This window comes from Lepisosteus platostomus, chromosome 8 (genome assembly GCF_059453375.1).
Source record: "Lepisosteus platostomus isolate fLepPlt1 chromosome 8, fLepPlt1.hap1, whole genome shotgun sequence".
NCBI classification, from domain to species: Eukaryota; Metazoa; Chordata; class Actinopteri; order Semionotiformes; family Lepisosteidae; genus Lepisosteus; species Lepisosteus platostomus.
Genome location: NC_142618.1, coordinates 45,639,000 through 45,660,710, shown reverse-complemented (window position 1 = coordinate 45,660,710; position 21,711 = coordinate 45,639,000). Strand labels below are relative to the sequence as shown.

The 21,711-nt window shown below is 39.8% G+C and overlaps 1 protein-coding gene and 1 long non-coding RNA gene across 5 annotated transcripts in view; both read left to right on the top strand.

Annotated features, from left to right (window-relative positions):
* The window catches only part of pip4k2aa (phosphatidylinositol-5-phosphate 4-kinase, type II, alpha a), a 99,420-nt gene extending 81,828 nt beyond the window's left edge, over window positions 1-17,592 (top strand). For 3 of the 4 annotated variants that reach the window (XM_088643683.1, XM_088643682.1, XM_088643685.1), the window contains 4 exons: window positions 6,139-6,252; window positions 11,620-11,863; window positions 12,748-12,851; window positions 14,493-17,592. In XM_088643683.1, the coding sequence (XP_088499809.1) occupies window positions 6,139-6,252; window positions 11,620-11,863; window positions 12,748-12,851; window positions 14,493-14,573 (543 nt within the window). In that variant the 3' untranslated portion in view covers window positions 14,574-17,592. Of the gene's footprint in view, window positions 1-4,173; window positions 4,273-6,138; window positions 6,253-11,619; window positions 11,864-12,747; window positions 12,852-14,492 lie in introns of all 4 variants that reach the window. The other variant, XM_088643681.1, reaches the window with a different exon arrangement.
* LOC148657421 (uncharacterized) lies at window positions 6,787-11,436 on the top strand. The gene is made up of 2 exons (XR_015940965.1): window positions 6,787-7,452; window positions 7,485-11,436. It is a non-coding gene; the product is annotated as an uncharacterized LOC148657421 (long non-coding RNA).
* Window positions 17,593-21,711: the final 4,119 nt, after the last annotated feature.

The window sequence follows — 21,711 nt, the reverse complement described above, 5'->3', positions numbered from 1 at the left end:
CAGGGTTAATTTCCTTTCACTTTCAGCAGCTTATTGATTTTGAATTAGTCACTCTGTCACTGCTTACATTAGTATACCACAATACTGCCAAATGCTTGCAAGTCAGTTATGTAAGAGATCTTAAAGTAATTTATAAAAGATTATCAAAAATTTATTTCCATAATGATCAAAAAGCAGTCTCAATGATTACAGTTAAAGATAAAACTGGAAATCAGTTAGAAATGCATACAAATCCAGAAGTGTTTTGGCGTCCCATTAGTGATGCATTTTGGTGTATTCTTTCCTCACACTGTTTATTATTCTTGTTGCTGCAGACTTCCTTAGCTGATGCTGTGACCCATTGTGCGTTGAAAGCAGTTACTGAACTGTATACACATAGTACAGCTGTATTCTAGGTGTATTCTACAATGAGATGTGCAATAAATAAAACGAGACAGAATTTAGCAAACATCACAAGTGTAGGATTGGGTGGTGAAAAGGAGCTGGAAGGAGCTCTCTGGCACAACTCTGTGGCCTATTTTATCACAAGCTTTTAGAAAACCAAAACCACGACACAAAAGCTCAGCCCCTCCGTGCAGCAGCGAGGTGATTTCTCATACTACGGTATAAGAAAGCTTGCAACCCCATCTTGCAATAAAAGTTAAGCAATGTTAATTTGCTAACATTGCTTATTAGCAATATCAATGTCTTGTTTTCGTTTCTCAGCACTTGCTGTTGAGCTGATATACTTCCCACTGTCATAGCTCTAGGTTATGCTGGGTTGAGTTGAGATAAGCAATTAAAGAAATTGTTATAGGAGTATTCTGTGAGCTATTACAAAGCACGGCTTTTTAACTTTTCTTGGGCAAAGGCATTTTACAGACAGTATCTTGATAATAGATGCTTTGTCGAATGCCTGTTCTGAGCTGTTACTCATTGATTCTTATTCAGCAGAGTTCAAAGAAAATGCCTGCTTACTGCTCTACCACAGATTAGGAACAAGTAATAGGTTTATTCCATGCTGAAAAGAGAAGAAAGAAAACGCAACGTTTTGGCCGTGGAGCCTTCTTCAGGCGTGGGCTCTACGGCCGAAACATTGCGTTTTCTTTCTTCTCTTTTCAGCATGGAATAAACCTATTACTTGTTCCTTTGCAGCCGACACATGCTGACGCAGCTACCCACCTGAACTACTACCACAGATTAGGCCCAACAAGTGCAATGATGAACTTCTACTATAATTTGGTAGGTCAAACCAGACCCAAAATGGGACACCAGGGAACACCTGTGTACACACCAATTTACCTTGTAGACCACTTGTGTTTGGGCCAGTGCTTTCCTCTCCATTTCCAGAAGGTCTGCAGTAGGTATGTGTAGTCTTGGTAATGTGATTAGGCTGTATTATAAATTCTAAATACACAATATACATAAATATACTATATTTATGAGCCCTTGGACAATTGAGCACAGCATTTTGGAAAAGTGACATGAAATCCGCCCAAAAAAGTGGGGAAAATGACAAATAAGAGTTTTTCATTCATCCATTGGATAGATGTTTGACCTTTTAGAATGATGAATTTTCTGCACCACAAAGCCCGTTGTGCGCCTTTTCCTGTTCTGAGGACATGCTGACCTCTTGAAATGTCATTCTTTAACAGTCCTTCTTGAGGTCTTTCCTGCTGGGAAGAAGGTGTCTTTCAGTACGTTTTAAAGGCCCTTTTGGAGCTACAGTGCCGTTTAGAAAAAAGTAAATGTGTAAATCTTGCCATTTCTCAAAAGGAGGAAACATTTATTGAGCCGTGCTCACTACACGTCCGCATACCACATTGATTGATTGGTTTTAATCCCCTAAGAAAATGACGGATTGAAATTGATAGAAGTGCAATAAAATGTAATAAAAATTCAGGTCTTTCGGGCTGCTGATTGTTTTAACTTTCAACCAAGTGTCCTCTGCAGAAGGTGCTTTACCAATAAAAATGAATAAATGGATTATTATCATTAGGAGACGGTTTTTCCTTTATCTAATAAGAGAACAGTATTAAGGAGTCAGAAGAGTTTTCTGCTGTGCCTGGGGAAATATGTTTTTTTGGTTTTGGTTTGTCCATTTCAGAATACAAAGTTAAGATTTAATAATTTAATAGCACAAACAACAGTCAGCACTCCACCAAACAAAACCTTGTGCAGCACATCCATTACTGGTCAGCACTTGATAATTTTTATACCTGACCTGCTGTTGAGTTTGTGTAGAAGACGGTAGATGAAGGGTGCATTTTGCACTGTAGCAATTTAGATCTTAATCAAAAATCTTTGATCATGTGTTTGTTGAAAGATGCAGATTGATGTGGAGAGGGTCAGGGGAATTGCTCTAAAATGTCCAGGAGATGAATGTTTGGTTTCTGCTATGGTGGATCCAGAAGCCCCTCTACCAAACATTTTGCAAACCTTCACGGTCATGGGTGGAACAATACTGAGGGTTGTGGTCTTCACTAAACCAAGACCCTCAAGTAGGATGGTGCATTGCTACATTTTTTTAGCCCCAGTCAAAAGAGTGCTTAAATGGTTCATGACATGTTTCCACTGTAGTATCAATTTTCATGGCTTTCTGAATCAGCCAGTCAATTATCAGTTATCTTAAGGTTTTTGTCCAGTATCTGTTAAGTCAGCTAACGAAGCTGAAGGAAACTAAAGTCTCGGGTTGCATTCTTCACGTGACACTTGTGAAAACATTTAATTGCCACTGTTGCTAGGTTTAGATTTAAGTGCGAGTGAGGGAGGGCACACTTAACACCTTTGAAATAACAGCCCTGAGTGTCGTTTATACTGATTTGTGCTGACAATTTCTTACACTTATATAATCCTTTTCTGGACACTCCGCTCACAGTGCATTACATGCTGGGGACTGCCCTGGGGTACAGTGGGGACTCCCCTCCACCATCACCAATGTGCAACCCCCACCTGGATGATGCAACGGCAGCCATAGTGCACCAATACACTCATCACACATCAGCTATCAGTGGGGAGTGATGAAGCCAATTCATAGATTATTAGGAGGCCATGATTGGTAAAGACCCATGTGAAATTTGGCCAGGACACCAGGATTACACCCCTACTCTTTTCGAGAAACAACCCGGGATTTTTAATGACCACAGAGAGTCAGGACCTCGGTTTTACGTCACATCCATAGGACAGCGTCTTTCTTACAGTATAGTTGTCCTGTCACAATATTGGGACACAAAAAGTGAGGACTCCCTACTGGTCCGTCTAATGCCTCTTCCAGCAGCAACCTTAGTTTTTCCCAAGAGGTCTCCCGTCCAGGTACTGACCCGGCTCACACCTGCTTCGCTTCAGTGGGTTGCCAATTGTGAGTTGCAGGTTGATATGGCTGCTGGCCACCACTCATAATCCTGTTTGTCAGTTTTTAGCGGCGTGCAGTGGCTGACATACTCGTGGTCACTTCATTTCTAAACGAAACACAATAGTTTTCCACTGAGAAGTGGCTAAAACTTTTCCTTTCTACCGCATGTAGGACTCTGCCTAGCCTGCAGCCTGCGTTTCATGCACTGATGCAGCGTGCTCACGTAATTCTTATGTGGCTTACCGCTTCTTTCCGCAATGCGAACAGGCCGCCGAAACAACATGTTGGAGGACAAATGCAGCATGCAGGGAAGTTTGCATAGTTTGGCATTCGCCTAGGAAATGCTGCCAACGGCCCTGTTTCCAAGTCGGACCACTGATCCACAGCCGTTCAGTGACACCACTGGTCTCAGGTCCCGCACACTTGTAGGATGGTGTACATTGAAGCTGGTGGTCTTCTGGAGATCTGTTATTGCTACAGCTTACAGCTTTTGCAGATTTGTCAAGATGCTTTGCGTCTAAATGAAGAAATGGGGGAAAAAAGCACATTTAATGTGTGTATCAAGTGGAATTTGGACTCCAAAAAAACAAAAAAATACACCTGTTCTGGAACCTCGGAGCACCCACCCTGCCTCGCTTGATAGAGTAGGGTTTCTGGGAAGGAAATTTCAAGAAGAGTCATTTCTTCTGCACTGTTGACCCTCTGTCAGTGGGATTCAAAAACATCATTTTTGCAAAGCAAATAGTCCAGAGTGGAGAAAGTGGAAGATAAAATAGAGTGATTGTTGGAATGTTGACACCTGTTGTCATGCTAACCAGAATTTAACCTGCTGCTGATTTCAGTTCCACATCCGATCTCTCCGAATCAAAGGAAGCAGTAAAGAGTCTTCTTCGAGAGCCCGCGGCAGTGGGGACACTTGCCACTCGAAATCTTTTAACCAGGCAAGAACCCCATCTTTTCTGCCCAGAATGGGCACACCACCATAAAGCGGCGAAGAGAATTATGGGAAAATGAGAAGCAGCGGGTGATGATTATTTTTTTATCACAACACAGAGAGACTCCACTTTCAGTACTTAAGAAGCAGAAAAGAATAACATCAGGCATTGAAGCCGACACAATGGCCTTAACCATAATGGACCCATGTGGGAGAGTGAGAACAAAGTCCGCAGCCGTTCGAAATATGCTGAGGAAGATTGAGGATTAAATTGAATCAACATCTGTTTTTGTTTGTGTTTTAAGTAGTGTGACAACTGCTCTGACCAAGTGTAAGGGAACCACAGCTCTTTTAGCCCGGGCCACTAACCTTTAGGTCTTTTGAATGCATTAAACAACTGCAGTGAGTCTTAATTGGTTAATTGACTCAGATGCTGACCATCACTTTAATCATTAAGGGCTGCAGGAAAGGTTAGTGGTTAATAAGATCGGCAGCGCATATCCTCTGTTTATTTGACTCTCTTAAGAAATTTTCATACATAGTATGATATATGGATTCTTCCTTTCTTTCTTTGTGTATTTGTAGCATTAAATACATATTCCCTACAAAGAACTAGTATTCCCAAAGCCCTACATGGATTAACCAGATGAACTGCCATTGTCTTTGCTCTTTTCCTTGTGTCTTAACACTGGACCGAAGTTACATAGCACAAGTATTGTCTAACAGACACTGGAGTTTTAGAACATGCAAAACATGGAATTTAATTTTGTGTTCTAATTATGAAGTAATGTAGCAGAATATTAGTAGTAACATAGTTAGTAGTAGTAAAATAAGAGGGAGGATTTTGGACCAGTTTGCTAGATGATTTTTGTCTTTATAAAAGCACTTATTACAATATTTCATTCTGGGCACCGGCAAGGAGTGGATTTAAACATATATTTTAGACCCAGCAATTAGTTAAAATGGATGAAAAAATGCACTATTCCATTTACTAATCCAAATAGTTGAACAGTGTATCTTTAAGATTACTGTCAAGAAATACTCAAGAGTTTCATTTCTTCAGTAGGGGCCTTGTATACAAATGTCATATGAATGCCCACTCAGATGAACTGCTGCTTGCATCTGGTTTGTGAAAGCCAATAATTCAATTGAAGTGGCAAATTGAAAACAGTAAAGCCTCGTGTGTGGTTAAATGGTTCCTAAAAAAGACCACTTGGTTCTTAAAAGGCAACGGTTTAACATTGTAAAATGAGATGTCATAAAAAATAAGAACATAAAGTTGAGTTTTCTTGATGACTGTTATTAAATCCTGATCTAAAGTCTTTTTTTGTCTCCAACTGCTGTTCTGTTGTGTGCTCACAGATATATAGTAGAGAGCGAAGGCAGAACACAAACAAAATGAGAAAAATTGATTTATTGGATTGGTATAATCCCCTCCACCCTACTAAAAATTACATTTAACAAAACAAAAATAGATTGCCCTTTATTTCTAGTATTGCCAGGGAATGTGAATGCCAAGCTGTGGATATTTAAAAAGAGATTTAAAAAATTGGAAGAAGGGTATAAGTACCTGAATGTGGTTCAGAGGCCCTGTATCCAGCAGTCCTAGTGTGGTAGGTTTGCTTTAGTTAGTCAATGCAGTACCTCATGCTGTGCTGTAGTCATCTGACTGCTCATACAGGGATTCTCCTGCTGCTGTTGCTTATCTTACACATGTCAAGTGACTGAGTATTGTAGAAGAAGCTCAGTAGTGCCCTCTGTGGTGGACAGCCACAATTCTCTACTGTCAAGTTTCATTTTTATGATAGTACTTCCGTTTATTTTATTTTTTTGTACTCATGGTTTTCCATTTTTTTTTTCCCTGCAAATTCAGGCCAAAGAGCTTCCAACGTACAAGGACAATGACTTCATCAACGACGGTCAAAAGATTTACATCGATGAAAACAACAAAAAGATGTTTCTGGAGAAACTGAAAAAAGATGTGGAGGTAAGCGTTTTGGTTAAACACATGCAAACTTGGACCAGAAAGCTAGGAAAGACCAACTCTGCATTAGGCAGCTGTACAGAGGCTTTTGCCTCTGTAAGAGGCCAGATGTGACTGAGATCCAGGATTTCTGCAGCATGCTGGAATAGGTTTGATCGAACAGGTCGCAAACCTCAAAAAGAAATAACTGTTGTCTCCTTTTCATCCTTTAGCCCTTTTCAGTTGACTGTTTGATATAATGTTTTTGTTTTCTGCATTTCATAAAGTATCATATTATTGCTAATGAATATTGGATCCATTACAAACCACCAAGAAACTTGAGATTTTTTCAGAATATAATGAAGTATGTAATATTTTGGAACATAATTGGTTTTATGACCCTAGCCGTTCCCTTTTTTATGACCTTAGCCATTCTCAGGAAATTAAAAACAAAAAAATTCAAGTCTCATTATTAGGTATTATTTTCAAATATACCTTATTTGTAAATTCACGTAATTCACAGTTGTGAATACAATATAAGATAAGGAATAACCTTGTTTACTCAGACCTTTGTAATTGGTTTTATCATACTGAACTGTTTATATAGGTATAATGTGTTAAAGCAAACTACAGTATGAAACACAAATAACGTGGATGTTTGAGTGTTTGTGCTGGTCAGTGTGCACTGGCTGCAGAGGAGCAACTAATTCCACACTGAAAAGAGGAAAAAGCTTTTTGTTGTTTTTATTTACAAATAGGTACTCACATTGCGTACATAAATATAAACAAATTAACCACTAAAAAGGCTAAATCCAGAAGAAACAGACAATGCTGAATACTTAATACTGTGAAATCCACCTATTATGCAACATCAATTTTAATCAAATATATTTTTATTTTAATAGTTGTAGTGTTAGTAGTTCCAAGTTAAAATTCAAATCTGAAACATCTTAAAAAGAGAGTTGATAGCTGAAGCTTCTTTATGTTGACTACCGAATTTAACAAGTGTTTACAGGAATGCACAGTTTTAACGCAGCAGATCACAGATAAAGAAGCTACCGTGACAGATTTAAACAGGGCATATGCTGTACTTTGCACCAAAATACAAAGTACCATTCTCATGCACCAAAACATGGAAAGTTAATCAAAATGCAAAGCTAAATATTCATCACTCAAACCAAGAAGTAGCAGCTGGCAATCCAGCAAAGCTGCAGGCGTAACCAGGTGAGGATTTTGCAGTGACATGCAGTTACCAGGTGAGGCTTGTGCAGTGACATGAGAAGCCAGATGGAAAATAGGGACGTGCTAGCTTAGTGTGAGGAAAACCTGGGTGTGCATCTTTCCATTTGTCAGTGCACTTGAGGTGGGGAAGGGTCGCTCTCCGCACATTCTTTTCTGCACCTTACTTGGCGTGCAAATTTAAAATACTTTCATGAAGTGGTCAAGGAGTTGGCAGAGAAGTTATTCTTCTTAAGCATTCACACAGTTTTCAAGTAGTGGCAACGTGACCGAAGCACCCTAGGTAATTTAACACGCTCAGCCACATTGCGTAATCGGTCTAGTCATTTATAACTCGCGGCAAACAAATAACAATACACAGCATGCACTGATCACCATGTTCTATTTCTGTGCGGTAAGGGAGATTACTGTGGATGCAGAGCAGTGCAGTTTTCAGATGTGCTCTGTAAAACCGTCAGTTAAGAAGCAATCGATAGTAAACAGCTGTGTCCGGGGTAGTTGTGGAGGTAAGTGCTTTTACATTGGATGCAAGTCAGAGAAGTGGGTCTTAAGTAATGAAAAGGTTGCTAAACATTATTTACATTTTAAACGGCGAGCAGCTACAGTAGGCTGGCTGGCTGGTTTTGAAGAGCATCAGTCTTTGGGATAATAGAACAATAATGAGCTCAAGTCATCATTTGCCATCATTGGCAAGTTACAGTTGCCGGTGTGAGTTGATTAAGAATCTGTAAAAATAGCTGTTCGAAAAAGCTGTTTTTTAATTTCATGCAGGGATGGAGAAATGTGTGTCCACGTCCCGCTTGAGCTCTAGGTATGGTTTCCTGGTTGAACTCAGCATGATTGCAGGGAGTGTTTATGTGTGAGACATTGCCTGAGCAGTGGGATGCTCCCATTAACACGACCAGAGAAACCGGTTGTATGAGCGACAACAGAGCTGACCCAGCTTATAGGCTTGGAGAGAGCAGTGGCTACAGTGTGAGAAATTCCAGGAGGAAGTAACTTATACAACAGCAAAACGACTATACCCATCCGTCTGTGTGAAAATGATCTGCGTGCTCGGATGCCATTCAGGACTACTGCAGACAGCTGAGAGACCAAATCACTGCCTTATGTGCCTTAAGCCATACTATGAATGGGCTTCATTACTCTGCTCTCCTCCCCACTGAGAGCTGATGTGTGGTGAGCATTCTGGCGCACTATGGCTGCCGTTGCATCATCCAGGTGGGGCTGCACATTGGTTGAGGGGAGTCCCCATTACCTGTAAAGCGCTTTGAGTGGAGTGCCCAGAAAAGTGCTAAATAAGTGTATTATTATTATTATTATTATTATTATTATTATTATTATTATTATTATTATTATTATTATTATTATTATTATGTGGGCAGCAGAATATCTGAGACAGGAGAGTTAGGGGCGTTTTATTCAAAGTTAAGAAGTGACCACGACAATTTGGATTTAAAAAGGCATGCCAAACACCAACCGGTTAAAGGAACAAAATCTCCATAGTTTGGAAAAAAGAAGATTGTGGGGGATGGGTGCAAATATTTAATATCCTGAAAGGTTTTGACAAAGATATCCCAAAGGATGACTAAAGGCTTAGTAAAGAAATAGGGACATAATGTAGGAGGTTCTTTTTTATGGAAAAGGTTGAATGTCTGGTTGATATGCTCCATTACCTTAAAAAAGTTATTGCAGACCCTCAAATCAATGAGCTACTACTGTAGCAACCATGTGAGCATTATGGGTCAAACCGACCTTCATCTGTAAATGTTCTTATTGTCATAAATATAAGGTGATCTGAATAAAAGGGTTCTCATATGGGCAAAATGTAATCATTATCAGAATGTTTCCTGTACTTAAGGTTCTACTGTATGAAGGAAATTGTTAAGTAGTACCTTAACCAAAGTTTAAAAGACATGATTACATCGTGACTAGTCGTATTTTCTGTTCCATTTTTTTAAGGGAAAACACATGCTTGCAGGGCCTTAAGCCTTTTAGAAAAAGTGAATCAGATTAACATACGGCACACTTTCTCCCAGTCCGGTCCAGAAAATCCACTAATGTAAAAAACCAAAATATTTACTTTTAAATCTTTGGTTCTCTGCGCTGCAACTCTCTGGGAACTAAACAGACACTGGGAATTATTCACTGTGTACCCCACCATTTAAAATAGTGTGTTCCAAGACTGACTGGAAAAAAACATTCCCCATTTTACTTAGTTTCTCTTGTTGCTAAGAAGGTTCAAATACAAACAGTAAAAAACTGCTGTGTTTTATGGGCCCTTTAAGGATTGCGGCGATTTATTTTCTCCTCGTTCAGACAAGTATTTCATTTGCAGCACAACCTGAAACCTATTCTGTTTCATGACGTGCAGAATTGTATAACCGATTTTAAGGGTGAGATCCAGAATGCTGCTCAGTACAGCCTGTGTGTTCGACTCATCAGAAGGAAGAAATGTTACCTTAATCCCAGGTGGCAACAACACATCTTTAATCCTGGCGTTGGTCCTCTTGAGGCTGAAGACAAGGGCTCAGACACACACCCACACACTTAACCGACACTGGTGCCTCGCACACAGTGGTGTCGAAATGGGTGCAGTCACTGTGCCGAAACCTGCTTATTTTTTCAGCACTTAAATTTCCATTAGAGAGTTTCTTGGAAATTGGAAGTAGGCAGCAATTATCGTGGAGCGCGTTAAGTGGCCTTTTCTGCAATCACTCAGTAGTTCAGAGCAGGAGTATTAAAAACAGATTCAGCGTTTGGCAGTGCGCTCCTTTTCTGGCAGCCTGAAAATGTCTGCATTTTCTTTTTCACTTGCAGCTGTGTCTTTAGTGTAAGATGTTCAAGTGACATAATAGGGTCTTTTATTAATAAATATTGGGTATTGAAGGTGGCTATGGTGTTCTCTGTTCGCTTTGCAGCATCACAGCAGGGAAATGTTACCAAGTGAAAACTGGGGAAAAAAGTTTTTGGCACTCGATGGAGACTAAGAGCCCATGAAGTGTTGTACATGAATAAAAGTTGATACCAGTGGTGCGTTTTCTGACTATTCATTCAATTGGTCTTCCCTGATCCTCAACTGTAGCATCTAATTGAGGAGTTATTTAGACAAATGCAATCTACAGCTGTCCCAGTGTTTAAGCATAAAATTGCATTAAATTTGAAATTGAAGTGTGATTTTGTCTTGTCCTGCATGTTAACCCAATTTTAAAATCTAGTGATGGCAAGTGCAGGTACTTATGATGGAGCACTTATTTTGCTTTGCAAACCAAATGTATTTATAAACCGATAATGGCGAGTTGATCAATTTGGTCATGCTTCTTGAATTTATTAAAGTATTCAAAAAGTCTCAAGGGCACCAACATTCAATTCAGTGAATTTCTTCCGTTTCAATGTTGAAACAGGAACCAGAGGTCACAAGGGTCAACTACCTGAAAGTGCATTTAAGTACGAGAACAGGGGACATTTCTTTACACAGAGGGTAGATTATTCCATTCTCCCACAACCCAGCCATGTTGATGAGGCCCAAACCCTGAATGCTTTTACGAAAGTGCAGTTTGAGACCCACAGATCAAATAGCTGCTGACTACCAAATAGGCTGGATGGTCCAGATAAGTAACCTCTTATGTTCTTATGAATACACTGTCAAGTTCTGACCACAAAAAAAGTGTAAATATTTTAGCACTAGGGACATAAATTCACAGGTGCCTCACCTCTCTGCTCTCGGTATGGGCAATATCTCTCTGGTGCCGAATCTGTCCGATTGGTTGCAGCCTGAAGCCGAATTGTGCTGCCAATGTAGTGTAAGACAATGGATGAGATTTTATAGCCGTGGAGAGTCAGAAAAATGAATATGAATGAAGAGAAGGTCCATTTAGGGGCTATAATCCTAAAACGTTTCACCAAATTAATTAGGAAAACTTGTTTTGTCATAGAAATCTTCCTTTACAACCAAGAAAAAAAATAAAAGGTTAAACCCAATGGGAACCAGTTTTGAGGAATTTTGACGACTGTGAAGAGTTGTTCTCTTCTTTGCAAAAAGAAACAACAACTAATCATTCTAGAAATAAATCTCTCCCTCCTCCCAGTGCCTGGGACTTGTTCTGCTGGTTTATCATCGTCGCTCATGGTGTCTGCTGTCTGCTGCCACAGTTCATGGCCCAGCTGAAGCTCATGGACTACAGCCTGCTGGTGGGTATCCACGACGTGGAGAAGGCAGAGCAGGAGGAGATGGAGTGCGAGGAGAACGAGGGGGAGGAGGACGCCGAGAGCGATGGCACACACCCTGTGGGGACCCCCCCGGACAGCCCCAGCAACACCCTGGACAGCTCCAAGCCCATGGGCCCTGGGGAGTTCGACCCCGCCATCGATGTTTACGCCATAAAGAGCCATGAGAGTAAGTTCCGCAGGGACACAACAAACGCTTACATGCCCAGGGGTGTGCGTCTAGTGTCCGGTTTTCGCTAACTGTGCACTGCAGGTCAGCATAGTAATGAACGACAAGGTTTTCTTTGCTGCCAAGCTAAAGCATGTAAATCTAACAGCTGTGAAAGGTCCTAGTCCTCCTTTAGTCTGGGGAAATACAGCTGCTCGAGATATGAAGCAAAATGAAAATGGAAGCCAACATTAACCATTCAAAGTGAACTGTTGAAGCACATTTTTATTGCAAAAAACATGTTCATTTTCTGAATCTGTTCATGAAGTCAGATTTTAAGACTGTTGTTTTTAAACAAAACTGTAGAGAGAAGTCCTGAAATATTCTTAACCTTTTTTTGCTACAGCTTTTTCTTTTCTTGAGCAGGGCTGAACGGCCCGTTCTTGTCATGAAATGATCTGATGTTCTTGTTTCCTGCTGAGCTTTTCCGATGTCAGAATGAGCCGCTTTTGTGGGGAAGCATTTGATGGGAACATTTTTTTTTTTTAAGTTGGCTTCTCTCTCCCTTTAAGGACCAGAATAAAGAAATATCTCCTCATGCCTCAAAATAGTCAGACACGACTGCTAGATTTTGGCAACCTTGTAATTGTTTTTCGTGTTTTTGATGAGAATCATTTTTTAAGAACTGTTTTGTCAGAAATGCACTGTCTGAAGTCTGTCAGGCCTGTCTTTCATGTACCTAAACTACCATCCAGAAGTGATACAAGATATCTGTGGTGTGATATTTTGATGAATGTGTGTTTATTTCTTCAGGAAATTTACTTTCCCTGTGTCGTGATTAACTGCCTGGCTGGCTTATTTTAGTTGCTTTCTCTTGTAAAGTGCTTCATGTGTGTCTATTCTAGCTGCTCCACGGAAAGAAGTTTATTTCATGGCGATAATTGACATTCTCACACATTACGATGCAAAAAAGAAGGCTGCCCATGCTGCCAAAACGGTTAAGCACGGGGTGAGTAACATGATTGTAGTTCTGGTGTCTGGGACTGTATTAGGTGTGTACGAAACTGTAATGGCTGATTCATGATTAATTGCAATTGCAGTCTGATTGCTGACTGTTGCACAGTTGTAACCATGAGCCCCTACTTATAATATAATCCCTTCTGTAATCTGTGATATAGTTGCATCACTGAGTAATAATTACAGCAACACTATTATTGTGAGGCAGCAAAAGATAAACAGAGCAGGTCACCACTAGTCCAGGTATTTCCGCACCAAATCCCAAACCAGCACCAGGGGGCTTGCAGACAGATGTTTTTTTCACAAGTTGCCATTTATGAGTCTGAAGTTTTTGATTTAGAGGTACTTTTGGCTAGCGTTGTATGTCATGACGTCTCTGTAATTCAGGATGAATAATTAGAACCAAAAACAAGTGCCCCTTACGGAGTGCACTAAAAAGTGAATTGTTTCACTTCTATTAGTCTGTTCTATTATAGAATAAAACTAATGAATGCTCTTTGAAATTTGTTTTTGAAATACAGAAAATGTTGAATTTGGGAAAACAATACTGTAACTCACCCTGGATAAGATCATCAGTGATGCTGCTAATATTATTCTCATTAGCTGTGATATAGTGGGCACAAGTGTTTTCCAAAATTAAAAGCAAATGTTGGAAAAAAAAATCATTGTTTTTGCAGCGTGAAACGCTTGCCTTAGGGTAAATGGTACAGTTCTGTCATTAGTAGCACCAAGTGACAATAATAAAACCGAAATAAACCCTTTTGAAAACTTGGGCGCTAGATCTATCCATTAGCTGGAATAAAAATGACTTTTTCCAGTACACATAACACAAGGGGATCGAAGATATGTCTGTAGTAATTACCAATACAGGATCTTGCTTCAATAAATTTATATTTCTAAAATCTATTGCTGTAGTCCTCAGATAAATGATGAACATTTTGATGTGCACTTCTATGGAGACTGTCAACATATACACAATGATAGTAAACCATTTCCTAAACTAGCTCATACCTAAACAACCTAACGCAGACTATTTGGAGGGTATTTTACGATGACAGGATTTTTGTGTGACATGACTATTCGGTGGATACAAATCTCATCCGAAATTACACATCTGGAAATGTATGTAGTAACTTTCACAAGACACTGGAGCAAACTCTACAAAACGAACTTATGGTGTTTATGAAAGGTCTGTTTCTTCAAGTGTTTCGAAGATCAATGAAAAGACGTGCTCTGACAGAATCGCATTGTCAGATGTTTTAAGACTGTTGCGTTTATGTTGACTCATGTTAATTCTTGCAGTTTCATTTTTAAATACACTTTTCAGTTGCATTTCACCATTTTTCAAGCAGAAGTTTTTTTAATATTTTCTGACCATTGTGCCAAGTTAATATTTTGTGGGGGGAAAAAAAAAGTTGCTTTTCATATCATGATGTGAAATTATAACATAATGTAACATATGGATAGCTTCGATGAAAGAAGTAGTATAAAACTGTTTTTTTGTTCTATAAATTAGTGTGAATTTTACCCACACATAATCCCCTAGGACACCTGTGTGAAGATTGTCACGATGCTCTCTGTGAATTTGCACTGAAGTCAAAAGCACGAGTAACCCTCGGTGTGTTTCTCGCAGGCTGGTGCAGAGATCTCGACTGTGAATCCAGAGCAGTATTCCAAGCGGTTCTACGACTTCATCACCAACATCTTGACATAGTCTGCCACCGGGGCGCGGGGCACAGAGGGACAAGTGACAGAGGGGCCGCAGCAGTGTCTGGCGAGGGGCGGGCACACAGCCTGAGTTGGCCTATCACAGAGCAGCTACAGTCGCAGCCACGGCAACCTTTGTCCATCTCTTTTGGGAGGGGGGGGGGGGAAGGGGCGGGGGGGGTGGGGGGGTAAGAGGGTAAGAGGGAGGGCGGGAGGGGAAGGAACCAGAAAAGTGACAAATTGAGGGACCTCAGCTTTCAAACTGCTTCCTGGCGCTCCCCAGCGCACTGTACGACTTGCCCATTGCTGAACTTTTTTTTTTGGAGGAAAGAGGTAATAAGATCAGCTTTTCCGGAAGGCAGCACCTCATCAGTACCAACACTGAAGGGGAAGGGGGGGTGGGAGTAGAGAAGAGAGCCGAACGGACGACTTGAAGAAAACAAGGCTCCTAAAGGAAAAAAAGAGGTCAGACAGACAATGACAGAGAAGGAAGAAAATGCATGTTAATCGCTAAGGCAAGAGCTCAGCCTTGGAGGCGCTGGACTGGTTCGCTTGGACTCGAAAGCTACAATGCAGTATTCATGCAGCTCACACTCCTGAACGCCACTCTCCTTTCTCATTTCTCCCTTTGCAACACCTTCCTCCTGGGTTAACGAACAGCAGAGAAAGAGCTCGATATCGAAAACGTTCAGAGCAAATCGATTACCAACACGCGATTTTGACTTCTACACTCCTCTCCGAATATTTCCCACAGAGAAACCCTTCATGTTTCTCCTGTACTTGTTTGCCAAAATGCAGTCCATTTACACCCAAAACTTACCTTGCCCCCACAGATTTTTTTATTTTTTGGAGTAATTGATATGAAAAGGAAAGACTTTTTCTATATATGTATATCTCAAAGGCCATCACTGCTGAAACCATTTTCTCCTTTGTGCTGTTAATGGCACGCGGTTAGTTTAGCACATTTTATCATTACTAGTTACAAAACGCATTGAAGGAAATTCAGAAAAAAATGCATTGCAATACACACGAGGGTGTGAAGAAAAACTAATTGGCATGTTTTGCACAAATGTAACGCTTACAAGGGAAATGCTGTACCAACTGAATGGGCAGAGCATGGTTTTGGGCAACAGGAGAGAGGAGCGAGAATGTTGTCCTGTTGACTGTGCCTACTTTCACTGTTCTTATTTGAACCCATGCAATAGGCTTAAATTCCTTTTTATAAATATATATCCATATATTTTTACATTAAATTTTTAATAGCAAATATTAATTGCAGGCATTTTAAAGTAAACATTCTCAACTGCAGTAGGTGTTTTGGAACATGGAAGATGTCGCTGTCTGAACAATAAAAAGGATAAAGTACTGTAAATCCAGCACGTTGCGTAGAACTTTGATTTCGGAAATCTGTGTATTGTATACCTACTTTTTACTTTAGATTATAATTTGCTAAGTAATCCTAAGCATGCTTTATATTGTTTTCAACTTACACACTGTGCAAGAGCTGTGCCTTTTAATGCAACTTATTTTTTTATGATTACTCTTGATCTTTTGTTTTACAAAAGTAAAATTTTATTTTGTAAAAACCTGGATTTTAGCGGAAACCCCAGTTTTATATTTATTAGGCATGACTCTATAATTACTGGTATAGGACTATGACTTTCTAATTAACCACTTCAAAACAATTATATACACAGGTTGGTTAAGTTGAAGCTCGCATACTGTTTTTCCTTCTAATTCTATGAGCAGTTTAAAAATCCAACCCCTAGCACACAGATTAATTTATAAAAATTTATAAATTTATAAAATAGGATACAGCCAGTCCTCACATTGGGTGGACCTAAAGAAACAAAAATGTCAGCATAGAGTTTATTAACCTTTTAATCTTTACAAAAACAAAATGGTGCACCGTAATTTTGTTCCTGTTTTTATTTCACACTCGTAGCTTTGGTGTATGCTGTTTTGAGTTGCCACTGTTATTACATGTTAGAGATTTGATTAATGTAGTAACAATTTCCAAATTCTATTCATTTTCTCTGTATGAAAAGTAAACAAAGGTGGGAAACAGGAAATTTTGATAGCCCGCTGATACTGTATTTCCATTCTTTCAAAACAATTCTGTATTGGGGTTTATAAAGAAAAAACATTCTTAGGATATCTGCTTTTGAAAGAACAGTCCTTATTCTGAATTGGTTGGAAAACACTCAATGGACAAAACCTGCTTGCTGCAGATCATCGATTGTTTCAGAAGATTTTAGTTTTGTATTAGTCAAGAATCCAGCTACACCCGATGATTGCAACTTAGACAGAAAGTTTTGTTTCAATGCTCTCAAAGGAAGGTTTACTGTTGGTGCGATTAAGGAATGTATGAACTCTGTTTAGAGGTTTGTCCTATGAAAGATTAAACAGCAAGTCTAATTTTAACATTGTAGAAGAGTGTGTTTGGGCTGTGAACTTACTTGTTCAACGTAGTGGCAGCTACTGTAGGTCTGCTGCCCTTTCAGTCATTAAAATAGACCTGGCTAATGCACATTTAATTTTTATTTGCCAAAGGCAAGCTTGTCCTTGTGGGTATGTTCTACATTAACATTGCTTTGTTACACGTGATGTAGTAATGATAACAGAGTTGCAATGTAAATGTACAGTAACTGTATTTTATGTATTTAAAAAAACAAAAAAGAACAAATTGATGCTATGTTTTTAACTTATTTTTTTTTTATTCCTAACCATTTTACTTGGTCGTCATTTCAAATTTTCTGTGACTCACTGTGCTAGTGCAAATTTTTATGAAATAAGCCATGTGTACAAGGAACGATGATCAGAAGCAGTACCTGAGTGATCCGTTATAGATGCTTTAAACATCTTGGGAGTGCCCATAGATTATTGTCTGTAATAATCTGTGTAATTCATTATTGTGGAAAAAAACTCTTTAGGGCAAGGCTGCCTACAATGTATGCTGTAGTACTAATAGAATACACTCCATCCATAAGCATTGCTCAATAAAATATTGCACTTTGTCAGCTCAATCTTCTGTATTTTTCACTGTAAAGGTAATTTGAATACTTTTTTAAATCTGCCTGTCTTTTTCTCTCGTACTTGCTGGTATATACTATTTTTAATTCACATTCCTTCATTCTAAGGTTTGAAAAGGACAATTTCAGGGCTCTGCTTTTTGTTTTTAGTTTAGTTCTTTAGGGTGTAGTCTTTCTACGTTTTCTACATCTCTCACAGAATCTGCTTGTTTAAATGCTTGTGAACGCTCCATTGTGTAAAAGCTCCAAACAAAGGACAGAACTACAAAGGACTGGAGGCTGCAAGCTCGGTTCCAGGCTGTGCTACTTATTGGTGCTCAGTTGTCACCAAAAGTTATAATTTCATCTCATCAGATAAAGGTGTTTATTTTGTCATGTATTCAACTTGTACATTTATAGCAAAGGGCCTGATACATTTTTATACATTTTAACTACATATCTAACATTTTGTTTGCCATTTTGCCTATAAGATGTTAATAATGTAAAAATAAATAAGACCTATGTCTTTTTCCATAAGTAGCCCGTTCAAGATTAGCTTTTCCCATTTTGTTATTACTACTGGTTTGTGGTGCCTGCATGTAGCACCCTTGTCTACTTTAAACATCTGCTAACATGACATGTTTACTAACTATACAAGCATCTTCTAGCTAAAGTACAGATCCCTGTATAACCCCCTTTACACCACCCCAGTTTGGGCTTTCACCCCTTATATTGTGTATATTTTGTGTCCTATTACCCAATTTTGAATCCAAGCGCACAGACACTTCCCCAAGTGCCTGCCGCCTGTCATTTCAAAATACTTCACAACGAATCTTATCAAAGATGCTGGCTATGAACACTCCTGATTACAAGCAACTGTGGGCAGACTAAGACCAGCCTCTGATATACTGATGACACAACGATATTGGTCTCTTAAGAAGTATTTTTCTTTCTTGAATTCATTTCTCAATTTCATTTGGCACCTGGCACCTGGCTGATCTTTTCAGTTTCCAGAAGGGTAAGTAAGGCCAGGCCTGTTCTGTGCTGCTACAGGAGTCCTCGAAAGAAACGTCTCAATAAGTGGTGTTAGTGCTCCAGTAGAGTGATCCAAGTTCTTGTCCTGCAGGAGGTGCTGTCCTTTGGATGACATGTTAAGCTGAGATCCTTAAAGAACGCCTGCCACAGTCTGTTCACTTGAGCCTTGTATAATCTGATCTACCTGAACTCCCTCCTTAATTCGACTGGTAAAGCAATTCACTTCTGCTGGCTGCTGGAGCATAATGGTGGCCATCTGTCACCCAGATAGGTGCTGTGCTTCAGCAGTAGAAGTGGGTCCCTTCTGGAATGTGAAGCTCTTTGGTATCCTTGGGATGAGAAATGCTATACAGATGGAAGCAGCTTCTTTTGTTGCTATTGGTGCTTGAAACATCTTAAAGAGAAAACATGACCCCTGTCCACACATCAGACATATTTGAGTGGGTTCTTTACTGTATAGCTATGCAGCAAATTTTCAAAAGGAAAATCCTTGGAAATATTTCTTTAGAAAAATAGTACAATTTTGAAAACCTAAATGTAAGGCAATCCCTTTAAAACTTTTCTTCTTTTGTAGGACTGTCTGATGCCCGCTTTTATTCCTTTACATCAGTATTCTGAAGTAATACATATGCAATGGCATCATCTTAAACAGTAAGTGGTGGGTTTCCAAAAAATTACAGCACTTATATGCCCCCAGGTACAGCTACAGCTGTTTAAATAATACTCCACCACACTCCTTGGACAGCTCGCGAAGCTTTGTAGTCCGGTGTTTGTTCTACTTTTTGTTACGCCAAGTATACTCCTGCCAGCTTTCCAAAGCTACAGCCCGGATTGGATCCAAACATCTTAACCAGCAACTGCTTATTGCAAAGCCCTTGCTTAATGGCAGGACTTCACTGAGTCGATGCAAGAAATCTCTTCAACCGCTGTTTGTAATTCATAACTGGTGGGTGGATCAAAGGTCTGATTTCATCCAGGCCTAATTCTTATTTTCTCTTTCTCGTGCCCAAGAGTTCTCTTGCTAGAATCTCCTGTGTATGTATTACAATTACGGTTGAGAAAGCGGATTCTGTAACTCTGGAAATTACCCTGCATGTCTCTGAAGGCTTTTTGTACATGTTCTCTCATATTATGGCCTGTAGCCTGGTACAGTGGTGTGTCCTCTCATAAATCCCAGAGGCTCACTTACATTAAGACAGAACAGCCTAAACGTAGAGCTTTGACTTCTGTAATTCCAACTACACTAGTAGAGAGTTAGTGTGGTGCTTGCTAACTGCTTAGGGATGAGGATAATAAAACAGAGCTAAATAATCTGTCATTTTTTAAGCTCATTATTTTATGATGTTTTCTCCATTTTTTATATTATATCAATGACATCTCCCCGGGTTGTTAAATAGCTAAAGCAGTAGGATTTAAAACATGCTTCTCCTATATAATTAAACTTTAAAATGGTAGCAACATGTAGCTCACAAAAACAGTTTGTAAATGTGAATTTTGCGCAAAAAGACAAATAAGGAAGTGCAAACGTGACACTTCTACAGTATAATTATACTTCTTCTTCTTCTTCTTCTTTTTCACAGCCTTAGTCCCAGACTGTCCTGGGGTCAGCTGCTTTGGTTGCTCTTCTCCATTTGTCTCTGTCGAGCACATCTTCCTCACTCACTTCACATACCTCCATATCTTTTCTCACACAATCTATCCATCTCTTTCTAGGCCTGCCTCTTCCTCGGTTATAATAGTATAATTATACTAATAACTATTATTATTTATATACTCTGTGTACACACTAAACACAGAGAAGTGAGTATCGTCAGTGAAAGCATTTTTCAAAATAGATCATTCAAATCACTTAAAATGTATATCACAATGGCGTTGGGGATTACAAAGCACAACATAAAGTTGCATACATACTGTAGATGGCATGATATACATATATTTTCAACAGGTCACGTGCAGCTTTGAACTTATTCTTATAAGAATAATGGTTGTAAAATAGGCTAAAAGTCCAGTATAGAGCCACAAGACTGTCTATGATGCCTGAAGCACATAGCCAAACTAGCAAACTAGCATTTGCTTTAAACAATTTATGAAGGTAAAAATCTGCTGGTCTCTTCTGGGCTTCTAGACTGAGCAACCCGTAGGGCCCCACTCACTGCTTTGGTCTGCTCCAACACAGGCCAGCAGAGGCACTGAACCATCACTCACCTGGAGGCTGGTGGGCTGATCATGATCACCTGCCTGTGGTTGGCTTAAAAGCAGAGACGAGCTGATGACATTTGTAGGAGGCACGTCTCAAAGCAGTTGCTGCTAAAGTGTTTTACAAAGCAATTCATTGCTGCTCTTTGAACAGGAAACTTTCTCGAGAGTATTTGTCTCTCCTTTGACCCGGGGCATCCAGCCAAGCTGCTAGGAGCCCCTGAGGTACGCTGGACGATTCTTCATTATGGCAGGGTGATAGGTCAGCGCCAGATCCCCCATCAGCCCCGGCTTTTTCCTTCTCATTGTCCTGTCCGGGGCGGCCATTCATTTTCCAGCCACTTGCCCCGACGAGGGTCCTGACCTGCTCTCGCCGCGCTCATCCGAAAGCACTTCAACAGAGTTCAGATCAGCGGGACCCAAAGATCAACTTTACTTCCTTGTCTGTTTCCATATAGTCAGGCGGCGCATGCAGGATTATTGCCATGTTCAGTCACACTCATTACCAAATCATTGCCTTCCTGGGATAGGATATTGGAGAATGGGATGACCTTTAATGTGACTCTTGTTTGCCACAACACCAAAAGCTTATTTTAACTATCTCTATAGTTTACTGCAGGCGATATGGCAACAATAACACTGTAAATTTGTAACAGTTTAATATAATTTAATTTGGCAATCTCAGGCAGTATCCCGAGATAAACACCCTGTCTCATTACCTAAACCATGGTAGACTAATCAGATTTTGAAACCAGTGTACTGGTTCCATCAATACTCTGCCCACCATACCCAATATCCTGGGACGAGCCTGACTAGAGTGTAAAAAAGTGGGTTGTGTCTTCTTATGTCACTTCCGTTTTAGGTTCATGCTGAGCTCAGCTTATTATTAAGACCTGAAATTTA